Source organism: Pteropus medius, unplaced genomic scaffold, assembly GCF_902729225.1.
Source record: "Pteropus medius unplaced genomic scaffold, Ma_sr-lr_union100, whole genome shotgun sequence".
In the NCBI taxonomy this organism is placed as follows: Eukaryota; Metazoa; Chordata; class Mammalia; order Chiroptera; family Pteropodidae; genus Pteropus; species Pteropus medius.
Genome location: NW_024341894.1, coordinates 709,562 through 722,679, shown reverse-complemented (window position 1 = coordinate 722,679; position 13,118 = coordinate 709,562). Strand labels below are relative to the sequence as shown.

Genomic DNA, 13,118 nt, shown 5'->3' with positions numbered 1-13,118 from the left:
ACAATTTTATGTTATTTGGCATTTTTTAGGCAGCAGCTTTCTGATAAAATGCCAATGCCATTAAGTGCATTTCTTGAGTTTGAAAAATATTAATAGATTCTGACAAAATGTCTTTCTGAACTTAGGTTATGAATAACACACACACACACACATGTGCAGTTGGCTGGAGCAGGCTAATAGCAACTGGGAAAACAGAGCCCTAACTGGCCAAATTTCCCATACTGAGTTAACAATAGAGCTGAACTCACAGTTCAGCTTCCTGACTTGCCAAAAGATACATTGGTGGTTAGATCATGCTAACTCCTGACCTGATTAAGGACCAAAAGGCCAAGTTGAGGCTAAATTACAAAAATCCAACATTCCCTTAATCAGTACTGTGCATGGAGCTAAAATTTGTATTTTAGACAGAAAAAGAGCCCCTTTGGGGGTTGCTGGCAAGTTCTTCAGATACACGTAGACATTTATTGAGCATGAAAATGAGATTCTTCATGGAGAAACCATCGAAACTAAACTGCATCAAATTTCAATCTGTCCAAAACCCGGACTTTGCCCTTCCTATCACAGTTCATCGCCCCTTACTGGGGCTCTCTTTCCATAAAAGCTAGTGTGAGAATGTTTTTGAATGGTTTGAATGGTTGTGAGGCCAAGACGAGTCCAGTAGGATGGAGGCAGAGGGTGGGAGCACGGCTTACTTGCAGTTGGGGGCTGAAGCCAGGTGATTTCCACATTACGTCCAAGACTGACCTGGAGTAACTTAATTTTCTTAAATTACAAATGAGTGTGTCTATTACCTTGCATTAATTTTTAAAATAATATAAATGTATGTATGTGAATACACAGTCCATAGATATATATATGGATAATTGTTTATAATTATATAAGATATATGTGACTATTTATAGGTAGACTATGACATATTCATTGGTATACAAATTATCTATGTATAAAGACAGTGCTTGCTAAGCAGGTTAATAATGTAAACAAAGTTAAAAGCCAATTTTCCCCTACTTTAAGAGAAGGGTTTGCAAAAATTTGACATATTTTCTATTTGTATTCAAATGAAGGAAGTGATCTTAAACATTCATTAAAGCAAACCCAGCAGGGTGTCTAATCGAAAACTCTTTGCTGCAGTTAGTATGAATTACTGTATCTATTTGAAAGTAATAAAGCTATAGTTATTTAAAAAATTCTATAAAGACACCATCTCAAAATTATTTTGGAACAAAATGAGGACATAAACAGATCACATGCTCATTTGTTCAGTTTTCCATTGATCAACCTTAATTAGCCAGGTCTTGAAGGTTTTCCTAAAGTTCCTTTAATTGAAGAACATTCGGGAAGGGAAGGGAAATACACATTTTTCAATTCCTAATAAGTGTCATGTACTGTGTGTCTCATCCTTACTGAACCACTAAATGTTTCTGACCTAACTCCACGATCTACCCAGAATCACCAAGGCTGTGGCAGCATTATCTGTCTCATGCTCCCATTCAAGGATCCTACCTTTCTTTGGCTCAGAGATGGGCATCATGGTCTTGTTCCTGCACTCTGTCTCTGTCCTGCTGTACACATGTTGGGTACCTGTGCATGGCTTCATGGCGAAGTCCATTATTTACCCAATGCTTATCTAAGTAAGCGATTGCCACATGCTTAGGATTTAGGGACACAGGTGTATAAGACAGATTTGGTCTCCACTCTCATGAGGTTTATCATCTAGTGAAAGGAATCAGAACTTCAGCTAGATGTTTCACATCTATTTTCTTCTGTAATGCTCTCAAATAAGGACACAGAGGCTATGGCAAGTAACTTACTAAACTTCACACAACTAACCTATGACTAAGGCATATATTAAACTGAGATCTGTCCAACACTGAGACTTTGCCCTTTGTAACATAGTATCTTGCCCCTTCCTGGAGCTTTCTTTCTATTCCTTCCATAGTATCTCATATGAGAATGGTTATGAATGGTCTTACCAAAAGCATTGACTTCAAAGTAATCCCTGCAGAAGGCTATACCTCTATTCCAACAATACTGTCAATTTTCATCCATTTATTAATGGAACAACATTTACATAATATTTACTTTTCACCCAACACTGTGTAGATCCAATGATGAGCAAGACACAGTGGGATAATTACAAAGTCGACGAATAGATACCAAGACAATTTCAGATTGTGTTAAATCCTATGAAGGGAATAAACTGGGTGGGAATAAAAATTTGCTTTGAAAGGGCTCTGTGGACAGACAGCATCTTTAAGATGAAAACATTTTACTACAGAAGTGCTGCTCATTGGGGAGCACACCCTCCCTGCACTTGAAAGGCTGCAGACAGCAGCAGTGCAAGTGGAGCAAACACTGTCATTGGGATCACTGTCTCCCGTCCGAACTAGTTTCATCCTTACTTGGCTTATTATGTACTTTCTCATTACATAAACCATACATGAATGCTGCAGAAAACATGGAGTGGAAATAATAAAATACATATTTCCTGTAATTACACTGCTCAGATATCAATGCTGTTGACATTGTGTTATGTTTCCTTCTAGCCGCTTCTCTTTATAGTGTGTACATATGCATATTACAAAATTAGAATCATAGTATGTGGCTTTGTATCCTAACTTTTTACTTAATACGATATTTCGATTTTTTGACATTTTAAAACTCTTCAAAATCGTCTCTACTGGCTACATTTTTATAGCACATAGGAATATTATTATGTATTAATTGTGCTACTGTTGGACATTTACATGGCTTTCAAGTTTTTGCTATTTGAGTAAGACTGTTGGGAATCTTCGCAATAAATACTTGTTAGTATATTATTTCCTTTGGACAGATTCCTAGAAGCACAAGTCAAGGCCGACAGGGCATGAACCCTTTTAAGGCTCTTGATACAAATAGCCAAATTGATTTATGTACATATCGTACCAACTCACCCTCCCAACAAAAGGTATGCTGGTGCCCATCTTACTGTGCTTCCACCGAGATTGACAACTATCGGTAAAAAGAGTCCTAATTTGATAGATAAAAATATCATTTTGTTCCTGTTATTTTTACTAATATTAAGTTTTTCAATATCAAATCTCTTGAATATTCTATTTTCATATTAACACTAATATATTATTTTTTAGAAGACTGAACAAAAATTAAACAAAAAGGGAAAATTTGACATCTTCAAATATTCAGTCTTCCGCTTTGGTTATATGGCAGTTTGTTTGTTATTAAACTAGTTTTGTTGAGATATAATTCACATACCATACAATTCACTCATTTAAGTGTAGTTTAGTACAGTGACAAGATGTGTGCAATGATCAGCACATTCAACTTTTTATATAAGCCATCTTTTATGTTTGTATGTTAAGAGTTTTTTTTTTTTTTAAACACAATTCTTATAGAGGACATTTCCCTGATCTGCTATGAATTTTTGTTGCCAGAGTGAGTGGAACGTTTCTCCCGTTCTGCTTTCTATCTGGAAGTACATGGAGCCCATGGGAAGTGCAGCTCTCCTCAGACGGTCACATTTCTTGGATTTTTCTTCTTTTGAGAAATTTTCTCTCTAGAATGTCTGGTGATCTAAACCCACTACTACTTTACTTGTCTTAGTCTTGTGCCCTCCTTCTGACTTTGTAACATCTCAGCGCAATTGCACCCCTCTCCCTCCAGTCTGGGGGTATCTGAACATGCTGCCAGGTCCCCCTGTGATGCTCTTCTCTTAACACCCCGAACTCCCCTTTAGCTCATTTACATCCTTCAGATCTCAGCCAGATCTTACTCTCCTCACGGGAAGAGGTGAGGGTGGGGCCGTTTCTCTGATTCTTCATTCAGATTGGGTCACCTGTGAGGCTCTCAGATCTGTTGTAATTTTGCTTTACAGTAAGTTACCATGATTTAAATCATTAGCTGCTTTATGTGCTCCCTTGATTAATGTCTTTCTTTCCCACTAAACTCCATGTTGTAATGACAGTGTCTGTTTTGCTCACTACTAAGTTCTCAGCTACCTACCTAGCCTGGTGCCTGAAACAAAAGTTGTCGTTACTGGATGAATTAAAGAAAGAATAAATGAATGGTTTGGTGTAGTTCAGTTCTTTCCCCTCACTTCAAACTCCATTTTCAATATCTTGTTTGCCTTGGAGTTTTGGCATCCCTCCCTTTTTCAAGGCCAACTTTTATTATATAAATCCATACGTTTTATGGGGCAGTGACATGCTGTTATATGAAGATCAATAAAGGTGGTTTTTATTATTTTGGGAAGTGCTTATCATTTTCTTTACTTTAATATTTCTGGTTAAAGTTTGCCCCTGCCTTAACGGCAGGTCTATTTAATTTTTAATATTTACTCGAATGTTCACAAGGATTGTTTTTCTAAAGTAGCACCATAATTTGCCTATATAAAAATGACACTAGCCTCCTATTCTCTCTGAGGAACTGACATTTAAAAATATATAGTAGAGAAACAGGGTTAAAGGGGGCATTTTATATGAAAAGCTGGAAAAGAACTAGAAGCTCTACTGAAATCAGCAAATAGCTCATTTTGAATGCTCATGTATCCTTTCAACTCTGTGAGGGGAGGTTTTATTTTCCATTGTACTTTACAATCTAGGGAGTGATTTTCTCATCTTGTCTTATACCTCAGCAGGTTGAATGTCAATGGCTGGAAGGTTCTACAAATGTCCAGGTCTATACCTTAGGTCATAGACCCAGATGAAGACCTCACTGGATAAAAATAATATTGCAGTTTCTATCTACCTGTCAATCATCCCATAATGCTAAGAGGAAATGACTGTGGATGATGAGGCAATGGGGGCTTGTTTTCATCTGTCCACTTTGCTCTGTTTTCTGCATTGCCTATGACGAATACTGCTAGTTTTATTGCAGAGAAATACTCATATAATCTCTATTAAATATATAATTCATAAATTCTTTCTTTCATGGTCTCATGCTTTAAGAGCAGAAACCCCCTGCTTTGAAGCATGGAGCTTGTTTCCCAAAAGACTCGATGGGAGGCCATGAGAAGCTACATATATTACTTTTAGAACAAAATAAATTATTCTGGCGAAAATAGTTAAGTGAGGATAGACACCATCCTCTTGAATTTCATTTGCAGAGCAGGCCAGTCTCTCTTCCTTGGGGTTATCTGTAGGAGCAGCCAACATCAAGGTTATTTCCTCCCTCTGACCCCTTGTCAGAAAAAAAATATTCCAGCTCTGTTTTGGCTGCTGCAACATGTAGCGAATCATAAATCGGTCTGTTCTGCACAGTCTTTTGCTTTTAATTTTATTTCTGATTCAAAGAAATTGGTTGAAGCAAGTGAACCTTAACTCTGAAATGGTGATAAATGTTCGCATTCTTAACTTTTAACAGTTTTATTAATTGTGTTAAATGTATCAACAGCATGCTAAACAATTATGGTCAAGAAGAAAAATAGAGCTGTTATGTTCATAGCAAGTTATCGGATATCAGGGATTACAGATACTTATGCAGCAGGACTCAATTCACTGATGAACTGTGTATAAATACAGATCACAAATATTACTTTTTAAGTGAGGTTTTCATCCAAATATATTTTCCCATAGTAATATTTTAAAAGTGGTGTTTAGATTCCAAGACTGATATATATATTAAAAAAACAAACAAAACCATAGCCCAAATTTTGGGCTAGAAATATAAACTCTTTACACGAAATAAGAAAACACTATAATTATCATTTGAAACATTATATGCAATGGAAAAATAGTTTTACAGAGTCTACTCTTTTTCAGATTTAGGTGAGATTTGGGTGCTTAGATGGCGTCTAAGGAATGGAAGACGTCAATTCCAGGAGCACAGACTTTAATAAAATTCTTCTAGGGAAGTCTGAGAGTTGTTATTCTCAAAGTTATAACAGGGAGACATGGAGAGATTATCCTGAGATGACTAAAGAAGAGCTAGAGAAGGGAAGAAGGCAGGTGTTCATGATCACACTATGGGGGCACTGGGAAACCTGCCTGAGGTGAGCTAACTGAGCCGTGAGTAGTAAAAACGGGATGGAAATGGCGGCATGGTGTAATGGGAACCGTCCTAATATCCAGTAGGCGAAGAAGATGAAAGGATAGGAAAAGCAATGAGACAGACTGTGAGTAAGGGCTGAAAGAATCAGAGTGTTACCAATACTCTATATTATCATCTCTTATTAAGATTTAGGAGAGTTTCACCTTACAGCAGAAAAACAAATGTCCTAAGAGAACCACAGAAGATCTGTGATTTTTATGTAAGTGGCATGTTTTCGCTCATCAGAACTAAAATGCTATCAAGTGAAACTGAAAAATGAAAACAAAATTTTGAGAAATACTAAAAAAAGAAACCCACACAAGTCCAGTTTCATCAGATGTTAACACACACACAGTTGCTAATTCTCATGGTTTGGACTGGACATTGATTAGCCTTTGACTTCTCTGATAACCACTGGCAAGAAGTTAGACATGGCAGATAGAATAATATCGCTCTTCGTCACAAAAAGTCAAAATTCTGTCTATGGAGAGGTATTTAAGGGCTTGAACGACTTTGCCACAGGACACCTTTATTTCCTTATCTCTTACCTCATCATTCCACAGATCTACACTCCAACATCCTGGCACTTCTTTATGCCTGCTGCTTTTCTTCAAACAACAGTTTTCTCCCTATTTCCTTTGGTGATCTCATACTCCCCAAGGGCTTTAACACACAGCAACACTTCTCTGCCCAGGATTCCCACCTGTTTCGATCTCACTCCTGAACTCAGGCTCCATGTTTTCAAATGCCTGCTGGATCTCACGTGGATGTTCAAGACAGATTTTAAATGTTATGTATGAAACTGGACTGACGACTATGTTTTCTAGCTTGTAAACTGCCTTTTCTGCTTCTTTGAATGGTACCATCGTCTCAGGCACTCAGGCCTGCAACTGAAGACGTTTCTTTGTTGCCTCTCACACCCAATTAATTGCCAAGTCCTATTGATTTGATCACTAACATATTTCTTACGTCTTTTCTTCTATCAGTGACTATAGCTATAACTTCGATTCCATTCATTGTCTTTCTCTTCTAATCTTATTTACATGATGCTGCCGAAGCAACCGTCCTAAATGAAGACTGCTCCTCTGTGCTATTCCATGTTCAAAAATGTCTAGAGATCTGTATTGTCAGGTGTTCACTTTTCTTAGTCTGATGTCAAAGATCCTCTGTTATCTCAACCAAACTTACTTTTCAGACTCGGCTCTTCTCCTTCCCTTCACGTAGCATGCTGTGGCTAAACCGAACTCCTCAAGATATCCTGACTGTGCCTTGTACTTTCCACCTCCAAGAAATTTGTTCTCTTCTTTTGCTCGGAATGTCCATTCCTCCTCCCTTGAGGACATGTCCAGATTCTTCAAGGTTAAGCACACATTTTATCTTATTAATTAAGCTTTTCCTTGATGCACTAAAGTGCATCCTTTCTTTGTCCTTTCTTTGAACTTCGACAGTATTTCATTTGTTTTTAACTTTGGCATGTGTATAACTTTCTAAGTTGTTTCTCCTTGTGTTTATAATCTTTTCTCTCCTGCTTGACTTATTTACTTCTGAATTTCTCTACATCAGTTAGTATAAGAAAAAGATTCAGTCTCTCAAAGAAGTTAGCATTGGTAGGAGCGAAAAGTGCTCATGCATGTGAATAACTGTAACATATTTAAAAATGAATGTTGAGTGACTGAAAGGTTATGGAAATTATTTTGATCACGTCTTTCTGTGGGAAGTGAGGACATTATGTCATCTGCATAATATCACATATCTGGATGAAAATTGAACAATTCTGTCACCAACATTATTCCCCAAAGATTCAGATACTGAGTACTGAGTGTCTTAAATATATTAAAAAAAAAACCACACACTCCAAACTATAAATGAGAGACATTAATATAGAAACAACAGTAGGAAAGATATAAACTTTTTTGTGGGTGGGGAATCTTAGTAGAAATTCATTTATTATCTCAAATTAAAAACGGTTTAGATTGAGGCTTGCCTCACTTCGTTAACAATGTACTAGCTGTGGCAGAAAGTTGACTTTGTCCATTTCTGCTCACTTTGCCCTGTGGGCTAGGTTAGACTTATAAAAATTTCACCTTTTTATTCTGGTAAAGTGGGGAATGGAATGATTGTTTATTGTTGCTTAAAAAACTGTGTTACTGCTTTGTATAGTTTATCTTTATGATTTTCTTTTTAATCCCCTAAAATAATCATGGTTTCAGATTTCTCATGCATAGCATCATGACTTAATTTTGGCCATCCTTGGTTCTGATTTATGAAACTCAGCACCGCTTTATCTGTTTACCTTCTCTTCCCTTCTACTCTTAGGATCAAATGTCTAGGATATCAAAGGCAGCCTAGAGTAGACACTATTTTCTTAAATATCCTTGGGCGTTGTAATGTAACTGTTGGCAACTTGCACTCAACCCAAGGTGGTCAGCTATACAAGTTTCCTTATTCTGTAAGGACACCCCATTCTTAGCTAATCCTGCCACCTCAGTTCAGTATTCCCTGTTCTATACACATCGAGTTCTCCAGCATCTGACTTTGGGATAAAATGTTAGTTCTTTCCATTTTACTATTTTTTAATGATGAAAAAAATTCTTTACTATTTAAAATATTGATCTTACTATTTATTTCCATTAATTCCTAAGAAAAGTAATCAATTAGTTTTTGAAGTCTGTTTTGGGTAAAAATACTTTGTAAGACTATTTTCTGATAGCCATTTTGTCAGACAGTCAAATAACACATGAAAAAACTGTGCTAATAGATGTTTCCACCAGAAAGACTTTCTTTAGAACAAACATCCCCTAGGACTCCTCGCACTTTTTGTTTCATTTAATACAACAATAAAATATTTACTTCCACCAAGCAAAAGACTTTTGGACTAATCTCTATAGATGGCTGAGAGAATATTTTGAGTTAGATGAAAGAACATAGATGTACTACAATATAAGACATAATATATGGAGTTATAACAGACAACAAAGAAAACTAGAGTAAAAAAGAAGTTTTTACCTTAGGGTCATGTATTCCAGAAAGCTCTTCATAGATCTTCTCACCTACCATGACAGCAGCCAAGTTTGCCGTATATGTAGAAAGGCAAAACATACAAAAAATGGCCCAAAGATTCATCAGAAACCTTCCAGTCCAACATTTTGGGGGTTTGATGGCTGCTGTTCTACCAAACAAGAGGGCATAACACACATTCAAGGCTGAAGAGAAGGAGAAGACTCTACTTCTATTCCGCCCCTTGGGAGTCATACCAAAGGGGCTCTTCCATTCATACAGAGTGAGGAAGACGGCAGTGATGTGCAGAGCCACGAAAATCCCCAGCCACAATGTCCAGTGTAGTGGCCACATGAAGGCCCCAATGGGAGCTGCTGTGTCCCGGGTCCTCACTAAGATGCCCAAGCTGGTGGAGAAGAAAGGACCAGTGAAATCTATCACCTGGCTTCGTGCGGTATTGATGCTGAAGGAAGTGACCGCCATGTGGGCTGACCCACTCAGGAGATCACCCACCAGTCCAGTCCAGTGCCCATTTTTCCAGGCTCCATACTTTCCATCCCCAACAATATAGAGGTCAAAATCAAAGTTCATGTCTTCTGCTAGCTTTTCCAGCAGATCAATGCAATATCCATAGCAGCACTTCTTGAGTTTGATGGGCACTGTATCATTACTGCTATGGAGACTACTAAAAAGGCTGTCCAGTATAGAAGAGTCATTAGTCATGGGATCTAGGCAGAGTTGGCCAGCAGGGCACAAGCCTTCTTCATCTACCTCTCGTGTGAAGACGAATGGATGCTCAATCAGGGTAACCACTCTCAGGTGCAGTTTACGTGGGTGCTGGAAGTGGGTTTTGTGCCTCTGGGCCTGCTCTGGCCATATTCCATAGTCCACTACAACCTTTCCACCCTGCCAGCTGCCCAAGCGAGTCCACATTGGCTTTCCCATGGGATCATGTTGCAGATTCCAGATGAAAAAGTTGTTTTCTGAGCTGATGATAGAAGAACCTTTTACTTTGATGGAACCACTGAGGCCTCTAAAAGTGGTGTTGGCTAGAAACCTGGCAAAGAGGGGCAAAAGCAAAAAGTCAGGAAGAGAGATGAAGCCAAAGACAGGGAACAGTGCTCATTTTTGCTTCTCTATCTTAGTAAAAAGATACTCTGAATTTTTTTTTTTAAAGGCATTTCCTATAATTCTTTCAGGAATCGATAAGCTGGACTCTTTCTAGAAGAGTCCTTTTTTAGTGAGAGAATGAGATGTCATCCTCAAGTTCTAACATCTGCGTTAGGTGCTTGGCTCTTGGTCTTACTCCAAATCTCTTTATTCCTGGTTAAGGGATGTGTTGTTTTCTGTTGTAAACTGTGAGTTATGTATTCTCACAACTTTCCAAGCTATGGAAGTTCTCTGCATCTTCAACATGTCTCATTTCTACTGTTCATTACATTTGATTGCAACTAAATTAGTTCAATCAATATCTTTTTGGTGCGAGGCATGAGTTTTGCTAAGCATTCATATACTTTTATCGTTGCTAAAACTTGCATTCATAATTCTAGAAAACAGTCAAATCTTGTTACCAGTGTTTCTCTTGGTAGAGTGGAAACAATCAATACATCTGTCCCTGTGAGGCCAGTTATAGCTGCATGTTGGCTCTATCATCCATAGAACAAAGAAAAGGATGATAAATAGATTTGTAGCTCTCCCAGAGCCTCAAGCTACCCTCTTTCGAAATCATTAGAGAAAAACTTTTGGCTCTGGCTTCAGGGAGAGTATCTGCCAGAAGTCAAAGAAAGGAAAATTACCAACTGGAGTGATATACGGATTCCTAACCATGTGAACCTGAGCACTGTCAGTATATGTATGTTATGACATGAGCAAGACAGAAAAATGCTTGGTTAGAGCCTCTGTGTTCCTTGAGCCTGGGAAGATAAGACAGTAAAAGGTACCATGTAATTTTGTGGCACCTCTGTACTCTTAATTATGGCCTTTCGTCAGAATAAAAGCCCAGACTTGACACCAGAGACACCTGTGTTTGAATATTGGTCCAGCCACCTTCTAACATTGTCCTTGGACAATTTACTAAATTCTAAGCTTCAGTTTCATAATCAACAAATGGAGAAGATAATACTTCTTCCAAATTTAAGTGTTGGAAAAAAATGAACGAAAAGTGTATACCACACCTTCCTACATAGAACAAATATTCCAGATATGGTAGCTATTATTTAATGTCACTCAAGTTTTTTTCAATCAAGGCTGTCCCCAGGTCACTTTCTCATATTTTAGTAGGACATTCCTAGTTGGAGACACAAAAACTACATTATGATAAACTCTTAGAGGCTACTAGAGACACATTTCAAATTAAAAGAAATTAAATCGAAATGTGGAATGTACCATAAAAGATTTTTTTGAGGTATCAGGTGATATAAGTCTAGGCTTTCAGCAAAATACATTCATCTACTGCTTGCCAGAAGCATTACTTAGTAATTTACAAATGTAAATACAAGCAGTAAGCAGTTATGCGGCCACAGAAGGGAGATGGAAAAATCAGAAAGTATAAAGAATGTATTCATTTTTATTAGAGATATAAATGTAAATCACATTTGAAGATGCTGCTATCACTAAATGCAAATGAAACTACTCATTTTGGTAGATTGCATATAAAGGTAATTATTCACGTTAGCACTTCTCAATGGGAATCTACCACTTAAAATGAATTCAATTTTACAAGTAATGAAGTCTCAGTTATCTTGGACTTTAAAGCAGTTTTCTGTTTCTTTGAAGAAGTAGAGATCCAAATCATTAAAATACACAGATTAATCAACTGATAATTACCCAGGTACTATAAAGAAAAGATGATGATGATTGTGTTTTTGATAAGCAACCTACTTTCAGATCTGTTAAGAAATATACAACACACACACGCACTTGTTGACAGCCTAGGGAATAAAATGGTTAATAATAAATAGGTTAATTTCATTTAGTTAATTTAGTGATTGGGAAAGGAAAGTTAAAGTTATAGAAAGAGGAATCCTTCATTATTTTAAGAATATTTGGGGCTTCATGATTACAGATTTTTAACTGGATAGACTCTTGAAAGACTAGCAATGAATATATACTTAAGTTATGTCAGAGAAGAAGGAGCTAGAAGTCATCGGAAATCTTTCAGAGATTACATAACTCCCTCATTCCAGTAAAACCATTCTTTGTTATGGGGGTTGTTAAATAACGTTCGAAATGGCCCTGACTGAAGGACAATGCGTGGTTGTCTTTGAGGCATTAATTTGTGACAGAAAGGCAAATCTATCAAGGATCTAAATGTTTTCTATTTCCCCAGACCAAAAAAAATCCAGTGCTTGTTTCACTATGCAACTGGCACCAAGAAACTGGGTCTCAGAGAATTTCCACTTATGATAGATTATTTCTATTTTATTTTCAGTTTTATGGTGAGCATAAATTAGAATGATCTCATTGATAGCTTTTATAGCTGTACTTCACATGCTTTGTAATGCAATGACGATGCATAGCAAAGTTTCGATGCTATGTTAATTAAAAGATTAAACCGTTGAAATCCTGGTTTTGCTGAAATCAAATTCTACCCTGTTCATTTTTATCTTGCCTTGATCTCTTTTTGGGTGAACAAGAAAAATCAGGAATTATTTCACTGGCAACATAAACTGATACAAATACCAAGCACTGTTCTTAGCACTAGAGTTACAGAGATGAAACACATTCATTGTTCCCAAAGAGCTCAAAGTCTAGGAATGGGGAGAAAGCAAAGTGAATAAGCAATTCTAAACCAGAGTAATGAGCTTCATAATAACGGTAAATCTGGGTACCATGGGAACAGAGAGGAATTCACCTGCCCGTTTTATTCTAGGGAAGAGGAGGAAGGCTTCTTAGGGGAAGAAGTGCCGGAGCTGAGTCTTGAAGGAACAACAGTGAGCCAGGAAGAAAAGCTGGGGCCTGATGCTGTCGACCTGGAGAGACAGATGCTTGCGCAAAAGCCAGAGACAGAGAGGGCAAACTGTGTGATGATAAAGCAGTGAGAAATAAGGCTGGAGATAAAGGTAGAAAAGGAGTAACAAAAGGTCTGAAGCCACAAT

The 13,118-nt window shown here is 37.5% G+C and overlaps 1 protein-coding gene across 3 annotated transcripts in view; it reads right to left on the bottom strand.

Moving 5' to 3' along the window:
- GRIN3A (glutamate ionotropic receptor NMDA type subunit 3A) overlaps positions 1-13,118 on the bottom strand; it is a 142,385-nt gene that overhangs the window by 68,762 nt on the left and 60,505 nt on the right. For all 3 annotated transcript variants that reach the window (XM_039855527.1, XM_039855522.1, XM_039855512.1), the window contains exon 3: positions 9,031-10,078. In XM_039855527.1, coding sequence (XP_039711461.1) covers positions 9,031-10,078 — 1,048 coding nt within the window. The remainder of the gene's footprint in view (positions 1-9,030; positions 10,079-13,118) is intronic.